Genomic DNA, 15,072 nt, shown 5'->3' on the forward strand with positions numbered 1-15,072 from the left:
CTAAGATCAGTGTCTAGTGGATACTTGATGTTTGTGGTGTGGCTGTTATGTGTTTTAGTTGTCCAGATGCACTGTGGTAAAATATGAAGCTTGCTCTTGAAAATGAGCGTTGTTTTATTCTTGTGGTGCTTGCTGTCTGTGATATGTGCTGGTCCTCTGTCTCTGTCTTTATATCAGTCATTATTCTTGTTTCCTCTGCGTCTTCTATGTGTAATCTTGTCTGTTCTCTTTTTATCTTGCTGTGTATGTTACTGTCTTTCTATTTTCTTACTTTCTCTCCTTCCCCTTTTCTATTTCCCCTTCTCTGTGTTTTTGTGTGTGTGCGTGCGTGCTTGGTCCGGCAACGTGCGTGCTTGTGTCTCTTGTCCTCGATTGTGATTCGACATTGGCAGCGCTCTTCACGCTCCCGAGGCCTCTGACTCCCCATTGGTGGAGGGTCCTGGTGACTCTGAGTAAGGGGCCAGCAATAAGATGGTTGACTGTCATGTTGCACCCAAACACACATATGAACACTGTTGTTCTAATCTAAAGCTACTTAGGGAGGCTGCATGGGCACCTCAACTAGTCACATGGACACACATACCCTCTATTGCATGTGGTTTGTTGGATTATGTTATTGTAGTCTACCTATGCTGTTTATTCATACATGCATGTACCACACAAACAACTTCTCATTGTTTTTGTTAATGCTGTCAGTTTTGATGAATTGGATCTAAGTGCTCATACTAACCCACTTCTGCTTTTTCTCTTCTCCTTCTCTTCTCCTGTTTGTCACGCCTCACTACTTTGGGTCTCGCTTGACACACTCTTTTCCTCCTCCTCTCTATCCCTTTTTCTATCTGTAATTCATTTTATCCCCTTCAAACACATTTTACATTCTCTCACACCCCCTGCCATTTTCTGTGGGTGCTGTCATCCACCTCTCCTCATCCATCCTTTCTCCATCCCTCCTTCCTCCTCTCAGCTCTGCTCCCCCTACTGTGGCCTCTGAGGATCCTGCCCCTCCTCTGCCCGAGTCAGACGAGCTTCTCAACAAGTAAGAGCTTTCTCTCGCTCCTCCTATCTCTCTCTTTCCGGCGGGGCTGGCTTGTTTTGGGGTTCTGTCACTCTTGAGCAAAGGTATCTAACAACCTACTGGATTGACACAAACCCAACGGTGTAGATGTCACTGACGTCTGTTATCTTAAGTCATTCACATATGGTAAGATACGTATGTTTGTCTGCAAAGTGAATTGATATTGCGATAGGATGGCATGACTGCAGAGTTCAAATAACTTTATAGGTAGTGTATGTACCACTTGATTGATATGTTATAAGCAGCAAATGATACATGATGATAAATCCTAACACTTTCATTCTCACTCACTTTCTCCCTCTCTCTCTCCTGTCAGATTTGTGTGTAAGAACAACGGTGTGTTGTTTGAGAACCAGCTGCTTCAGATCGGCATCAAGTCTGAGTACCGCCAGAACCTGGGTGAGTTTGGGCTACTCGACAATGCGGGGAGATGCTTGAAACCTAAGTCACATTTGTCACATTGATGTGAGTTCTGGGAGATTGCATTATGTGTGGGTTTCAAGTTAGGATTCTTCCCTTGAAGATCAGTCCCGTGTGAAATACATTAACCTATATGCTTAAACCTATTTGAATTGATGTCTGTACTATTCTATAGCATTGCTAAGTACCTCTGAGCGGGCACAGAATGTAATAGATGGCGTCATTTAGTATTTGTGTTCACATCCTAGCTTTGTCATGTCCATTTTAGTATACAGAATGTTTATTCAGTGGTAAGGTACGCTTCAGTTTCTATAATGCATTAGATGCTGGGTGAGTGAGCATAATGCATATCTTGGCTACTGCATGGGTGTATTTGCACGTGTGTATGTACAGTTGAAGTCGGAAGTTTACATACACTTAGGTTGGAGTCATTCAATCTCGTTTTTCATCAACTCCACAAATTTCTTGTAAGTCCGTTAGGACGTCTACTTTGTGCATGACAAGTCATTTTTCCAACAATTGTTTACAGATCGGTTATTTCATTTATAATTCACTGTATCACAATTCCAGGGGGCCAGAAGTTTACATACACTAAGTTGACTGTGCCTTTAAACTGCTTGGAAAATTCCAGAAAATGATGGCTTTAGAAGCTTCTGGTAGGCTAATTGACATCCTTTGAGTCAATTGGAGGTATACCTCTGGATATATTTCAAGGCCTACCTTCAAACTCAGTGCCTCTTTGCTCGACATAATGGGAAAATCAAAAGAAATCAGCCAAGACCTCAGAAAATAAATTGCAGACCTCCACAAGTCTAGTTCATCCTTGGGAGCAATTTCCAAACGCCTGAAGGTACCACGTTCATCTGTACAAACAATAGTACACAAGTATAAACACCATGGGACCACGCAGCCATCATACCGCTCAGGAAGGAGACGTGTTCTGTCTCCTAGAGATGAACGTACTTTGGTGTGAAAAGTGTAAATCAATCCCAGAACAACAGCAAAGGACCTTGTGAAGATGCTGGAGAAAATGGGTACAAAAGTATCTATATCCACAGTAAAACGAGTCCTATATCGACATAACTTGAAGGGCCGCTCAGCAAGGAAGAAGCCACTGCTCCAAAACCGTCATAAAAAAGCCAGACTATGGTTTGCCACCGCACATGGGGACAAAGATGGTACATTTTGGAGAAATGTCTGACTGTGTCCATACATTTTGGAGAAATGTCCTCTGGTCTGATGAAACAAAAATAGAACTGTTTGGCCATGAAGACCAACTTTATGTTTGGAGGAAAACAGGGGAGGGGTGGCAACAGGGGTGATGGTTGGATTTGCGTTTATTGTTGAAGAAATGAGCGTTACACCAAGGCCTGCAATCTGGAGCAGGATCGAGGTGGAGGGTCCATCATGGTCTGGGGCGGTGTGTCACAGCATCATTGGACTGAGCTTGTTGCAGGCAATCTCAACGCTGTGCTTTACAGGGAAGACATCCTTCTCCCTCATGTGGTACCCTTCCTGCAGGCTCATCCTGACATGACCCTCCAGCATGACAATGCCACCAGCCATACTGCTCGTTCTGTGTGTGATTTCCTGCAAGACAGGAATGTCAGTGTTCTGCCATGGCCAGCGAAGAGCCCGGATCTCAGTCCCATTCAGCACGTCTGGGACCTGTTGGATCAGAGGGTGGGGGCTAGGGCCATTCCCCCCCAGAAATGTCCGGGAACTTGCAGGTGCCTTGGTGGAGGATTGGGGAACATCTCACAGCAGAACTGGCAAATCTGGTGCAGTCCATGATGAGGAGATGCACTGCAGTACTTAATGCAGCTGGTGGCCACACCAGATACTGCCTGTTACTATTGATTTTGACCCCCCCCCCTTTGTTCAGGGACACCATTCCATTTATGTTAGTGACATGTCTGTTGAACTTGTTCAGTTTTTGTCTGTTGTTGAATCTTGTTATTTTTATACAAATATTTACACATGCTAAGTTTGCTGAAAATAAACGCAGTTGACAGTGAGAGGACGTTTCTTTTTTTGCTGAGTTTATGTATGTATGTGATTTTACTAATGAGATGGGTGAGTTACCGACTGTGTCCATACGTGTTGTACTGTAGGTGTTATGAAGTATAATGCTTTATAAACGGGAATGAGTTGGTGTGTAATGCTGCATTATAGCCTTAATACGGGAGCATACATAACAGTGCATAATGCTTATAACCTGTATGTTTTATTTTGGAAATGTCACCTAAATGTGTCCATTTGACATAATATCTTCTAACATGTTTTTTTTATTTTTTTTTAGGGAGGATGTATCTGTTCTATGGCAATAAAACCTCGGTGCAGTTTGTCAGCTTTAACACCACAGTCAGCTGTCCAGGGGAGCTGCAATCTCATATCCTTCAATGCATTTGCACACACACACACACACTGGCACACCCTTATCTTGCACTATAGCAATAGCAGAATTTTGACTTCGATACTGATACCAGGTTTAGTATCACAATACGCGATACCATCACGATACTCGATACCACTGCAAAAAAAAGAAGGTATATTAGCCAAAGTCAGATAATGGCAGATGATCCAGACAAACGCTGCTGCTGCTCTGTTCAGTATTTGGGCATCTTTTAAGTTCAATATCATTATATTTCTTTTTTTTCGTCAACATTTTTGGGAGACAGACATGTATGCATTAAAGGGTGATCATCTGATATAGGACACATTTGTGGAAACAATAGGCTTTAGAACACCAGCTAACTGTAAATCGCCATGTTGGCATTTTGTTGCATCACTGGCAGGAATTCCTGAATGTACTGGCCAGCAACACGAGGTATTCACCTGGAAAGCATTTCTGTTAACAGGTGGGCCTTGTTAAGTTAATTTGTGGAATTTCTTTCCTTAATGCGTTTGAGCCAATCAGTTGTGTTGTGACAAGTAAGGAGTGGTATACAGAAGATAACCCTATTTGGTAAAAGACCAAGTCCATATTATGGATAGAGCAGCTTAAATAAGCAAAGACATTTGAAGAACTTTGAAAGTTTCTTCAAGTGCAGTCGCAAAAACCATCAAGCGCTATGAGGAAACTCTCATGAGGCCTGCCACAGGAAAGGAAGACCCAGAGTTAACTCTGCTGCGGAGGATGAGTTCATTAGAGTTAACTGCACCTCAGACATCTCAGCCCAAATAGATGCTTCAGAGTTCAAGTAACCGACACATCTCAACATCAGCTGTTCAGAGGAGACTGTGTTAATCAGGCTTTAGTGGTTGAATTACTGCGAAGAAACCACTACTAAAGGACACCAATAAGAAAAAAAGAGACTTCCTTGGGCCAAGAAACACGCGCAAAGGACATTAGACCGGTGGAAATCTGTCCTTTGTTCTGATGAATCCAAATTAGATTTTTGGTTCCAACCTCTGTGTGTTTGTGAGATGCAGAGTAGGTAAACAGAAGATCTCTGCATGTATGATTCCCACTGTGAAGCATGGAGGAGGTGTGTTGGTGCTTTGCTGGTGACACTGTCAGTGATTTATTTACAATTAAAGTTATAGTTGAAGTCGGAAGTTTACATACACCTTAGCCAAATACATTTAAACTCGGGTTTTCAGAGTAAATATTCACCACTTTATTTTAAGAATGTGAAATGTTAGAATAATAGTAGAGTGATTTATTTCAGCTTTTATTTCTTTCATCACATTCCCAGTGGGTCAGAAGTTTTACACACACTCAATTAGTATTTGGTAGCATTGCCTTTAAATTGTTTAACTTGGGTCAAACGTTTCGGGTAGCCTTCCACAAGCTTCCCACAATAAGTTGGGTGAATTTTGGCCCAATCCTCCTGACAGAGCTGGTGTAACTGAGTCAGGTTTGTAGGCCTCCTTGCTCGCACACCCTTTTTCAGTTCTGCCCACAAATGTTCTATAGTATGCTTGGGGTCATTGTCCATTTGGAAGACCCATTTGTGACCAAGTTTTAACTGATGTCTTGAGATGTTGCTTCAATATATCCACATAATTTTTGTTCCTCATGATGCCATCTATTTTATGAAGTGCCCCAGTCCCTCCTGCAGCAAAGCACCCCCACTACATGATGCTGCCACCCCCGTTCTTCACGGTTAGGATGGTGTTCTTTTTTTCTTCCCTTTTTCCGCCAAACATAACAATGGTCCTTATGGCCAAACAGTTCTATATTTGTTTCATCAGACCAGAGGATATTTCTCCAGAAAGTACCATCTTTTTCCCCATGTGCAGTTGCAAACCGTAGTCTGGCTTTTTTATGGTGGTTTTGGAGCAATGGCTTATTCCTTGCTGAGCGGCCTTTCAGGTTATGTTGATATAGGACTCGTTTTACTGCGGATATAAGACATTTGTGGAGTGTTTGAAAAACGAGTTTTATGACTCCAACGTAAATGTATGTAAACTTCCGACTTCAACTGTACACATAACCAGCATGGCTATCACAGCATTCTGAAGCGATACGCCATCCCATCTGGTTTGCACTTAGTCCCACCTTCATTTGTTTTTCAACATGACATTGACCCAACACACCTCTCGGCTTTGTAAGGGTTATTTTACCAAGAAGGAGAGATGGAGTGCTGCATCAGATGACCTGGCCTCCATAATCACCTGACCTCCATAATCACCTGACCTCAACCCAAATGAGATGGTTTGGGATGAGTTGGACCACAGAGTGAAGGAAAAGCATCTGACAAGTGCTCAGCATATGGGGGAGGAGTGTGCAAAGCTGTCATCAAGGCAAAGGGTGGCTACTTTGAAAAATATAAAATATAGTTTTATACTTTTACACTTTTTTTGGTGACTACATGTTTCCATATGTGTTATTTCATAGTTTTGATGTCTTCACTATTATTCTACAATGTAGAAAATAGTCAAAATAAAGAAAAACCCTTGAGTGAGTAGGTATCCAAACTTTTGCCTGGTACTGTATATTATTTAGTATATGTAAAGACAAGATTATATCAAGAATAGTGTGATGGGTGACAATATTAGCCGCTCACTTGTGAATGATGCCCTGCTGTTTCACACGCTTTTTTCCGCCTTCTTTTTCCAAACCATAGTCGTGTAACAGTTTTTTGCTTCCGTCCCTCTCCTTGCCCCTACCTGGGCTCGAACCAGGGACCCTCTGCACACATCAACAACAGTTACCCACGAAGCACCGTTACCCATCGCTCCACTAAAGCTGAGGCCCTTGCAGAGCAAGGGGAACAACTGCTTCAAGGTCTCGGAGCGAGCGACGTCACCGATTTTGAAACACTATTAGCGCGCATCCCCTCTAACTAGCTAGCCATTTCACACCGGTTACACTCACCCCCCTTTTGACCTCCTCCTTTTCCGCAGCAACCAGTGATCTGGGTAAACAGCATCAATGTAACAGTATAGCTTCCGTCCCTCTCCTCGTCCCTACCTGGGCTCGAACCAGAGACCCTCTGCACATATCGACCACAGCCACCCTCGAAGCACCGTTACCCATCGCTCCACTAAAGCTGAGGCCCTTGCAGAGCAAGGGGAACAACTGCTTCAAGGTCTCGGAGCGAGCGACGTCACCGATTTTGAAACACTATTAGCGCGCATCCCCTCTAACTAGCTAGCCATTTCACACCGGTTACACTCACCCCCCTTTTGACCTCCTCCTTTTCCGCAGCAACCAGTGATCTGGGTAAACAGCATCAATGTAACAGTATAGCTTCCGTCCCTCTCCTCGTCCCTACCTGGGCTCGAACCAGAGACCCTCTGCACATATCGACCACAGCCACCCTCGAAGCATCGTTATTCATCACTCCACAAAAGCCGCGGCCCTTGCAGAGCAAGGGGAACAACTACTTCAAGGTCTCAGAGTGAGTGACGTCACCGATTTTGAAACACTATTAGCGCGCACCCCGCTAACTAGCTAGCCATTTCACACCGGTTACAGTCACACACCTCATGTAGCCTTGCCCATAGGCCTATATGTTTTGATGAGGTTTGCATCATAACTGATGTGGCCAAATAGCTTCTTAAAATTTAAACACATTAATCCGCATTACAACGGGTGTAGAGCCTAACTGACATACATACGCTGATCATTTTCACCATAAAAATGCACCTTTTTATAATAAAAGCATTACACTCATAATTGCATTTGTGATCACTTTTGAGAATGCTGTTAAAGCTTTCGGTCTGTTATTCAAACTCAATCAGCATGACAGAGTGATCTCCAGCCTTGTCAGAATCACTGACATGTCAGCTGGTCCTTTTGTGGCAGTGCTGAAATGCAGTGGAAATGTTTTGGGGGGATTCAGTTCATTTGCAGGCCGAAGAGGGACTTTGCAATTAATTTAAATTCATCTGATCACTCTTCATAACATTCTGGAGTATATGCAAATTGCCATCATACAAACTGAGGCAAGCAGACTTTGTGAAATGTAATATTTGTCATTCTCAAAACTTTTGGCCACGACTGTACTGTGCAACACTACTATGTGTGTCCATTGGGTTGTAGTCTATACTGTTTAACACACATAGCTATATTCAATATTACAGTCCCCCCAGTGTGTAGTCTCTAGTCACGGCCATGTTCCTCTCCTTGACTGGCTTTCCCACAGCTCAACGTGCAGACCAAAACAGTGGAACCCCTAGTGGAGGGAGGAGCACAGGTGCAGCAAGTCATCAATATCGAGTGTCTGACCGACTTCATTGATGCTCCGCTGCTCAACATCAAGTTCAGGTGCACACGCGTACAGAATATTACACAGAACATATGATACCAATACCTCGCAATGATGCACGGAAGATCAGTAGTAACTCAAACATACACTCAAACATTGTTGTTATCTTCAGTTTATTAAGTAGCGTGTGTGTGTGTGTTCCTCTCAGGTATGGGGGAGCCCTGCAGAATATCTCTCTCAAGCTGCCTGTCACCATCAACAAGTTCTTCCAACCCACAGAGATGGCCGCCGCAGACTTCTTCCAGCGCTGGAAACAACTCAGCCAGTGAGCGAGTGTGTGTGTAGGGTGCGAGCATGTAAGAGGGTGCGTGTGTGTGTATTTATGACTTCTTCTCTTTTCAGGCCCCAGCAAGAAGCACAAAAGATCTTCAAGGCCAGTCATGGCATGGACACAGAAGTGCTCAAGGCCAAGGTAGACACACATACACACACACTTTAGGCATATTAATTTAATTCCTTTGCCTGCTGAATGTCTACCACATTCTACCCCCTCCCATTTTCTCTCTCCCCCCACCCTCCCACTCTTGTCTCTAGTTGCTGGGCCTGGGGACAGCCCTGTTGGAGAATGTGGATCCTAACCCAGAGAACTATGTGTGTGCTGGAGTCATCCAGACCAAGGCCCAACAGGTCGGCTGTCTGCTGAGACTGGAACCCAATGCGCAGGCCCAGGTACACACACACAAATGTATATGCATATATACACACACACACACATGTACATGCATATATATATATATATATATATACACACACACACACACACACACACACACACACACACACACACACACACACACACACACACACACACACACACACACACACACACAGAGTCCGTCTGTCCTTCTCTGTGCTGCTCTCATTGCATCACTTACTGCTGTCTGTGTCTTTCTGTGTGCTGCTGCAAATCAAGCCTGGCGAGCAGGTAACACACAACTGTCCCTGTTCTCTCTCATTCCCGTTCTTTCTTTCTCATCCCCCTATTCTCTCTTTCACACCCTTTTTTCACGTTCTCATTCACTTTTCCCTCCACATTGATTATTCCACACTTTCTCACTGACACCCCAAAATTGAACACTTGAATCTCCACATTCTGTCTCTCTCTCTCTCTCTCTCTCTCTCTCTCGATCTCTGTGCAGTGTTAGACTCGAGGTTGATAATGTGTCATCAGTGTAAATCCATTCTAGACTCGTGTTAAAATGTTTGATGATCCAATATATACAATGCCTTAAAGTTTTCATACCCCTTGACTTATTCCACATTTTATTGTTAAGCCTGAATTCAAAATTGATTAAATGTATATTTTTTTACCCATCTACACACAGTACCTCATAATGACAAAGTGATTTTTATTTATTTTTTTAATTACAGAAATATCTCATTTACGTAGGTATTCACACCCCTGAGTCTATACGTTATGGATTCACTTTTGGCGACGATTACAGCTTTGAGTCGTCTTGGAGAATGTGTCGTCATTGTCTGTATCAGCTTTGTACATCAGAAGTTGGGGATTTTCTCCCATTCTTCCTTGCAGATTTTCTCAAGCGCTTAAATTAGATGGGAGCGGCGGTAAACAGCAATCTTCAAGTCTTTACACAAATGTTCAATGTGATTCAAATCTGGGCTTTGGCTGGGCCACTCAAGGACTTTCACATTCTTGTCTTGAAGCCATCCCAACATTGCTTTCTCTGTATGCTTGTGGTCATTATTGTCCTGTTGGAACATAAATCTTCGCACCAATCTAAGATTTTTCTCTCTTGAAGCAGGTTCTCATCAAGGATTTGCCTGTATTTGGCTCCATTCATTGAATTGCATAGCATAGGGATGGTGTTGACAGGCAAGGACCTGTGCCTGGTGTTCTCCAGACATAACACTTTCCATTCAAAGAGATACATTTTTGTCTCATCAGAATCATATTTTGCCTTATGCTTTGAGTCTTTAACGTGCCTTTTTGCAAACTCCAGGTGTGCTGTCATTTACCTTTTTCTCAAGAGTGGCTTCCGTCTGGTCACTCCTATAAAGCCCATATTGGTGAAGTGCTTTAAAGACTGTTGTCCTTATGTCAGGTTCTCCCATCTCAACCAAGGAATTGTCAGATTGGTCATTGGGTTCTTGGTCACCTCCCTGACCAAGGTCCTTCTTGCCCAGTTTGGTCGGACGGACAGCTGTAGGCAGAATCTGGGTTGTTCCATATTTTTTTCAATTTCCCAATGATGGAGACCACTGCTCTTGCAAACTTTCAGCACTCTATACCCTTCCCCAGATATATACCTCATCACAATTCTATCTCTGAGCTCTACGGACAGTTCGTTGGACTTCATGGTATCGTTCCCGCTCTGACATGCACTGTTAACTGTGGGACCTTGTATAGAGTGTTTCTCTTTCTAAATCATGTCCAAACAACAGAGTTGGCCCCAGGTGTATCAAGGATGATCAAAGGAAATTGGATGCCCCTGAGCTCAATTTGGGGTGTCATAGCAAAGGTGTATAAATACTTACAGTGCCTTGCGAAAGTATTCGGCCCCCTTGAACTTTGCGACCTTTTGCCACATTTCAGGCTTCAAACATAAAGATATAAAACGGTATTTTTTTGTGAAGAATCAACAACAAGTGGGACACAATCATGAAGTGGAACGACATTTATTGGATATTTCAAACTTTTTTAACAAATCAAAAACTGAAAAATTGGGCGAGCAAAATTATTCAGCCCCCTTAAGTTAATACTTTGTAGCGCCACCTTTTGCTGCGATTACAGCTGTAAGCCGCTTGGGGTATGTCTCTATCAGTTTTGCACATCGAGAGACTGAAATTTTTTCCAATTCCTCCATGGAAAACAGCTCGAGCTCTGAGGTTGGATGGAGAGCATTTGTGAACAGCAGTTTTCAGTTCTTTCCACAGATTCTCGATTGGATTCAGGTCTGGACTTTGACTTGGCCATCCTAACACCTGGATATGTTTATTTTTTAACCATTCCATTGTAGATTTTGCTTTATGTTTTGGATCATTGTCTTGTTGGAAGACAAATCTCCGTCCCAGTCTCAGGTCTTTTGCAGACTCCATCAGGTTTTCTTCCAGAATGGTCCTGTATTTGGCTCCATCCATCTTCCCATTAATTTTAACCATCTTCCCTGTCCCTGCTGAAGAAAAGCAGGCCCAAACCATGATGCTGCCACCACCATGTTTGACAGTGGGTATGGTGTGTTCAGGGTGATGTGCTGTGTTGCTTTTACGCCAAACATAACGTTTTGCATTGTTGCCAAAAAGTTCAATTTTGGTTTCATTTTTATCGCTCGCACAGTGCTCCTTGGGATGTTTAAAGCTTGGGAAATCTTTTTGTATCCAAATCCGGCTTTAAACTTCTTCACAACAGTATCTCGGACCTGCCTGGTGTGTTCCTTGTTCTTCATGATGCTCTCTGCGCTTTTAACGGACCTCTGAGACTATCACAATGCAGGTGCATTTATACGGAGACTTGATTACACACAGGTGGATTGTATTTATCATCATTAGTCATTTAGGTCAACATTGGATCATTCAGAGATCCTCACTGAACTTCTGGAGAGAGTTTGCTGCACTGAAAGTAAAGGGGCTGAATAATTTTGCACGGCCAATTTTTCAGTTTTTGATTTGTTAAAAAAGTTTGAAATATCCAATAAATGTCGTCCCACTTCATGATTGTGTCCCACTTGTTGTTGATTCTTCACAAAAAAATAGTTTTATATCTTTATGTTTGAAGCCTGAAATGTGGCAAAAGGTCGCAAAGTTCAAGGGGGCCGAATACTTTCGCAAGGCACTGTATGTAAATGAGATATTTCTGTATTTGATTTTCTATCAATTTGCAAACATTTAAAAAAAAATCTTGATTTCACTTCGCCATTGTGGGATGTTGTGTGTAGATGGGTGAGAAACTAAATGTAATCCTTTTTTAATTCAGGCTGTAATGCAACATAATGTGGCAGAAGTCCAGGGGCATGAATGCTCTCTGAAGGCACTGTATCTATATTATGTGTGTTTGAACTTTACTGACCACCGTGTGTGTGTGTGTGTGTGTGTGTGTGTGTGTGTGTGTGTGTGTGTGTGTGTGTGTGTGTGTGTGTGTTTACACATGTTAAATCTGTGTCCCTTCTCTGTCAGATGTACCGGCTGACTCTGCGCAGCAGCAAGGACACTGTTTCCCAGCGCGTCTGTGACCTCCTGGCAGAACAGTTCTGAATCCCTGAGTCTAGAACTCACCCAACGCGCTCCAGGCCATCATCACCACGCTCTAGAGGCCCAACACACAGAGACCAGTGTTTCAACACCCCCACCCCAACAAAGAATCAACGAGAAGAAAGAAATATACCTACATAAGGGAAAAAAAGCAGCCGTTGCCACTTGCACGACTGCCCTATTATTAATGTCATTTATTATTTTTGTCATGATTATAATTCCGATTCTTATTGTTATTACTGTTTATTATCATTGGCGCAACAATTCTTGTTTTTTTTCTGGTGTTTACCCGTGCGTGCGTGTGTGTCCTGTTCTTCTCCGTCCTGTCTGTTTAAGCCCTGAGTACTTGTGATGACAGCTGGTACTTGTGTGATGCATGGGGGGAGGGTGGAAGAATCTGTGCGTTGATTCCGCGACATTTCAACCTTAGACTATTCCTGGGAGTTCTACACACACACACACATGTAATACACACCCAGATACTCTCACATGTAGGCAGATACATATATTTGTACATGCTTAAGTGTCCGTGTAAAGTATCTGTATAGGGTCCTCCTTTAGTTGGAGGGAGGGGTAAAACGAAATCACTAAATAAATGGGACTCTTCTGTGTAAGGGTCCAAAATGACACTCTAAACCCCCACCTTCACCCCAAACCCATCTCTTCTCCACCCTCTGCTGTCCCAGTCCCCCACCGGTTATACATTCCAAGGTCCTCTATCAGTATAATCCCTGAGATATAATATTCCTTAAAAAAATCTCCGGCACATTCCCAAGTCTACAGTTCCAGCTTTATTCCAGTGGAAATGGCCAGTGCACTTTAGGTGGTTCTAAGAGACCTCAGTCCTTCAATACCCCTCAAACACATACACATACCACCCCTCTCCCACTTCCCCTGTCTTTCTGGTGTGTAACCATACTTTCTACATAAACTCAAATGATTATGTACCTGTTCATGGAATATATATATATATATATATATATATATATATATATATATTTAAAAAAAAAAGAAGAATGTAATTACTTTATCTTTTTTGTCATCTTTTATTAGTAGTGGAGTTATTGACGTGTTTGTTTCTTTAATGGTGTAATGTTGTGTTGCTTTGTGTGTGTGTGTGTGTGTGTGAGAGAGAGAGCGAGAGTAGGGCTAGCCGTGTGTACCCTGCGAATAGGGTAGAGGGGTCAGCTCGAAGGAGAGCGAGATTGAGGGAGAGAGTAGCAGGGTAGCTGGTCTTGTTTACAGTGTTAATCAAACAGCGGTGAGGTTGACACTTGACTTAAACCTGTCATAAAGCCTACTTACCACCATTGTAATTACCTGTTTATTTCAGATTAGCAATGTTTTTTGACACTTGAGGCAGGGAACATTGGTTGAGAACTGATATGGGCTGTTTTACGACAGTTTATGAAATGTTTGTCGTGCATAAGCAAGCATTGAGCAAGTCCCATTGATTGGGAGTTCAGGTGTAGTTGGAAGGAGTTAGAGGGCAGTGGGCCAGTCCGTGTTCACATGAAGAGTGAAGCAGCAGAGCAGAGGCCTAGTATTCATTATTTTAATTTTTTCATGCTGAAAAGAGGGATGGGATTGGAGAGTAGAGTGCTGCTTGACACCGTGATTGACTGAAAAGAGGAGTACCTCAGAACTTGATCTCTAAACACGCACAGGCTTGTGCACGCACGCACACACACGTCACAAATACTTACCTTATGGTATTAATTGGGAGAAGATAGCAATCTGCAAATAGATTGATTATAATCTTTGAAAACACAACCAACCACAAAGACACTGGACAGCACTTATCTGTAAACTCACATTTCAGACACACGCACCAACATGTCCATTCTTAGAGATGAGAGGGAGGAGAGAACTCAGACCAATTGTCAATCACAACTACCAGGATCTAATCATCAGGGGTGGGCATCGCGTGTGTGTGTGTGTGTGTGTCGGTATACCACATGATAAAAATATCCTAAATTATCTTTGAGACATGGTCATATTAGTTTCAACAGGAGTCACTTATATGTCTAAACCATGCAACATTAGTGGGACAGTCTGATCATTGTAGTGGAAACTGTAGAATAATTTTGTGTGTGTGTGCAGTATCCGCTAGCTAATGCAGCCCTGTGTATCAGTGTTAAACCTGTGAGATACCTGTGTTAGATTTAAGATTTACTCTGTACTGAATAATGTGAAAGTAAAACTATGCCATATACTCTACCACTGGCTCTCTGTTTCTTGGTGGGAAAGTGTGTCTGTGTGTGATGATGTGTGAAGAGGAATTTCTTTCCAAAGCTCACCACAGTTCCACGTCCACAACAAAAAACTGATGTGTTAGTGCTGGGCTTGAACAAAAGCCTGAACACCCAGCAGCTCTCCAGAACCGTAGTTGGATGTATCACATAGTCCAATCAATAAGAACTCATCACATTGACTAAGTAGTAGATGTAATGTGATTTTCCTCATTGAATGAAGATTGTTTTGCCATGTAGCAGTGTAGTTAACTACTGGAACTAGACACTACTGATTTTGCTAAAATAAAATGTAGTAGGCAATAAGTTATTTTTTCTGCATCATACTTGCCTAACTCTCACTTGAAATTGTGTTTAATAGGCTAAATTCCACATTATGTTAACATATGACCCC

At 42.7% G+C, this 15,072-nt stretch overlaps 1 protein-coding gene across 4 annotated transcripts in view; it reads left to right on the top strand.

The window, feature by feature from the left end:
* LOC135556083 (AP-2 complex subunit alpha-2-like) overlaps nucleotides 1-14,646 on the top strand; it is a 65,557-nt gene extending 50,911 nt beyond the window's left edge. For 2 of the 4 annotated variants that reach the window (XM_064988993.1, XM_064988994.1), the window contains 9 exons: nucleotides 393-452; nucleotides 965-1,036; nucleotides 1,392-1,474; nucleotides 3,798-3,886; nucleotides 8,092-8,216; nucleotides 8,366-8,482; nucleotides 8,560-8,629; nucleotides 8,752-8,886; nucleotides 12,352-14,646. In XM_064988993.1, the coding sequence (XP_064845065.1) occupies nucleotides 393-452; nucleotides 965-1,036; nucleotides 1,392-1,474; nucleotides 3,798-3,886; nucleotides 8,092-8,216; nucleotides 8,366-8,482; nucleotides 8,560-8,629; nucleotides 8,752-8,886; nucleotides 12,352-12,429 (829 nt within the window). In that variant the 3' untranslated portion in view covers nucleotides 12,430-14,646. The remainder of the gene's footprint in view (nucleotides 1-392; nucleotides 453-964; nucleotides 1,037-1,391; nucleotides 1,475-3,797; nucleotides 3,887-8,091; nucleotides 8,217-8,365; nucleotides 8,483-8,559; nucleotides 8,630-8,751; nucleotides 8,887-12,351) is intronic. The other 2 variants (XM_064988995.1, XM_064988996.1) reach the window with 2 other exon arrangements.
* Nucleotides 14,647-15,072: the final 426 nt, after the last annotated feature.

The sequence above is a fragment of the Oncorhynchus masou genome, chromosome 15 (genome assembly GCF_036934945.1).
Source record: "Oncorhynchus masou masou isolate Uvic2021 chromosome 15, UVic_Omas_1.1, whole genome shotgun sequence".
Lineage (NCBI taxonomy): Eukaryota > Metazoa > Chordata > Actinopteri > Salmoniformes > Salmonidae > Oncorhynchus > Oncorhynchus masou.